Raw genomic sequence first — 1,162 nt, 5'->3', positions numbered from 1 at the left:
ACGGCGTACGCCGTTTTTTAGGTTTATTTTCTTTTTTGTTTTGCTTTTCATATTCTCCCACGTGCTGGCGTTCTTAAAGACACCTGCAGGGGACGGAGGCGGAGCAAATTCCTCCCCTTGCGGCTGCAGGGTACCGCGTATAATTGGTGAAATACCGTCTTCTTGTTTGATCTGCTCTCTCTGTTCTTCTGCCGTTGTGCTCGTCACTGCCTCTACTTCATTCATCTTCTCTCTTTCCTTCTCGTCCCTGCTGCCTTTCAGCTTACTGACTCGAGCGACTCTACTGTTGTTACTAATGAGACGGATGGCGATGGCGATGGCGACGGTGCGGCGCCGTGCGGTGTATGCCCTGGCGGTGCTTGCGCTGCTCTGCGGCTGCTCCTCCGTGTGCGGGGCGTCGGCGCCATCGAAGTTTTATGCGGTGGAGGTGTCGTGTCCGAATGGTGAAGGAAAATTAAGTTGGCGTGTTTCTGACAGGAGTACCTCTTGGACGTTGTGCCCGGAGCCGGTGGATTATCATGGGCCTTTTACTGCCCATACGTCCAGTAAAACCAGAATTGACAGTGACTCCATCTGCGTATTTGCTGGATCATTTTATTTCCTCGTCAAGGAGACTAAATGCTCTCCACCTTCAGCAGGGGAGAACAGTAATGTTGTTGCGTTCATGATGAACTGTACGGCGGAAGACGACAGCCCACTGCACAAGCTGGCGAACGGCAAAGCCGTCGCTTCTACTGGAACAGGTGGCGATCCACTTGGGAAGTCGGGCGAGTGTGAGTTAAAAGCTTCCGATAAATTAGCGGTGGGAGAAAGGCCTGGATCCCAAATTTCTGGGGGCCAACCGTCGCCATCACAAAAAGCAACGTCATCTTCGGCAGAAACTCCGCAGGACAGTGCTTCGGCCAGCGGCAGTGCGGGTGCTGGAGTCTTTGCTGCTTCTGCTGGGCAGCCAGGCAGTACCGGATCCACAGGGAGTCAGGAAACATTAACATCATCGGCTGACGGTGCGGATCCACCAAAAGCCGTAGCAGACAGCGGGACACATGCACACGGTGCGGTGCATGCACCTTCGGCCTCCGCACAGCCATCCGGCACCTCCACTTCCGACACTCTCGCCGGCGGCGATGGTGAAAGCGCCACTACAACCACGACCGCCAGCAGC

At 55.1% G+C, this 1,162-nt stretch overlaps 1 protein-coding gene across 1 annotated transcript; it reads left to right on the top strand.

Moving 5' to 3' along the window:
- Positions 1–304: 304 nt before the first annotated feature.
- Positions 305–1,162, top strand: TraAM80_10479 (uncharacterized protein; the record flags this gene model as incomplete). Its single annotated transcript, XM_029387095.1, has 1 exon — positions 305–1,162. A coding segment is annotated over one exon (858 nt), but the record flags the coding sequence as incomplete, so codon positions are not given.

This window comes from Trypanosoma rangeli (assembly GCF_003719475.1).
Source record: "Trypanosoma rangeli strain AM80 chromosome Unknown Tra_15.4_contig_00994, whole genome shotgun sequence".
Taxonomy (NCBI): domain Eukaryota; phylum Euglenozoa; class Kinetoplastea; order Trypanosomatida; family Trypanosomatidae; genus Trypanosoma; species Trypanosoma rangeli.
This window is presented reverse-complemented; position numbering and strand designations above follow the sequence as displayed.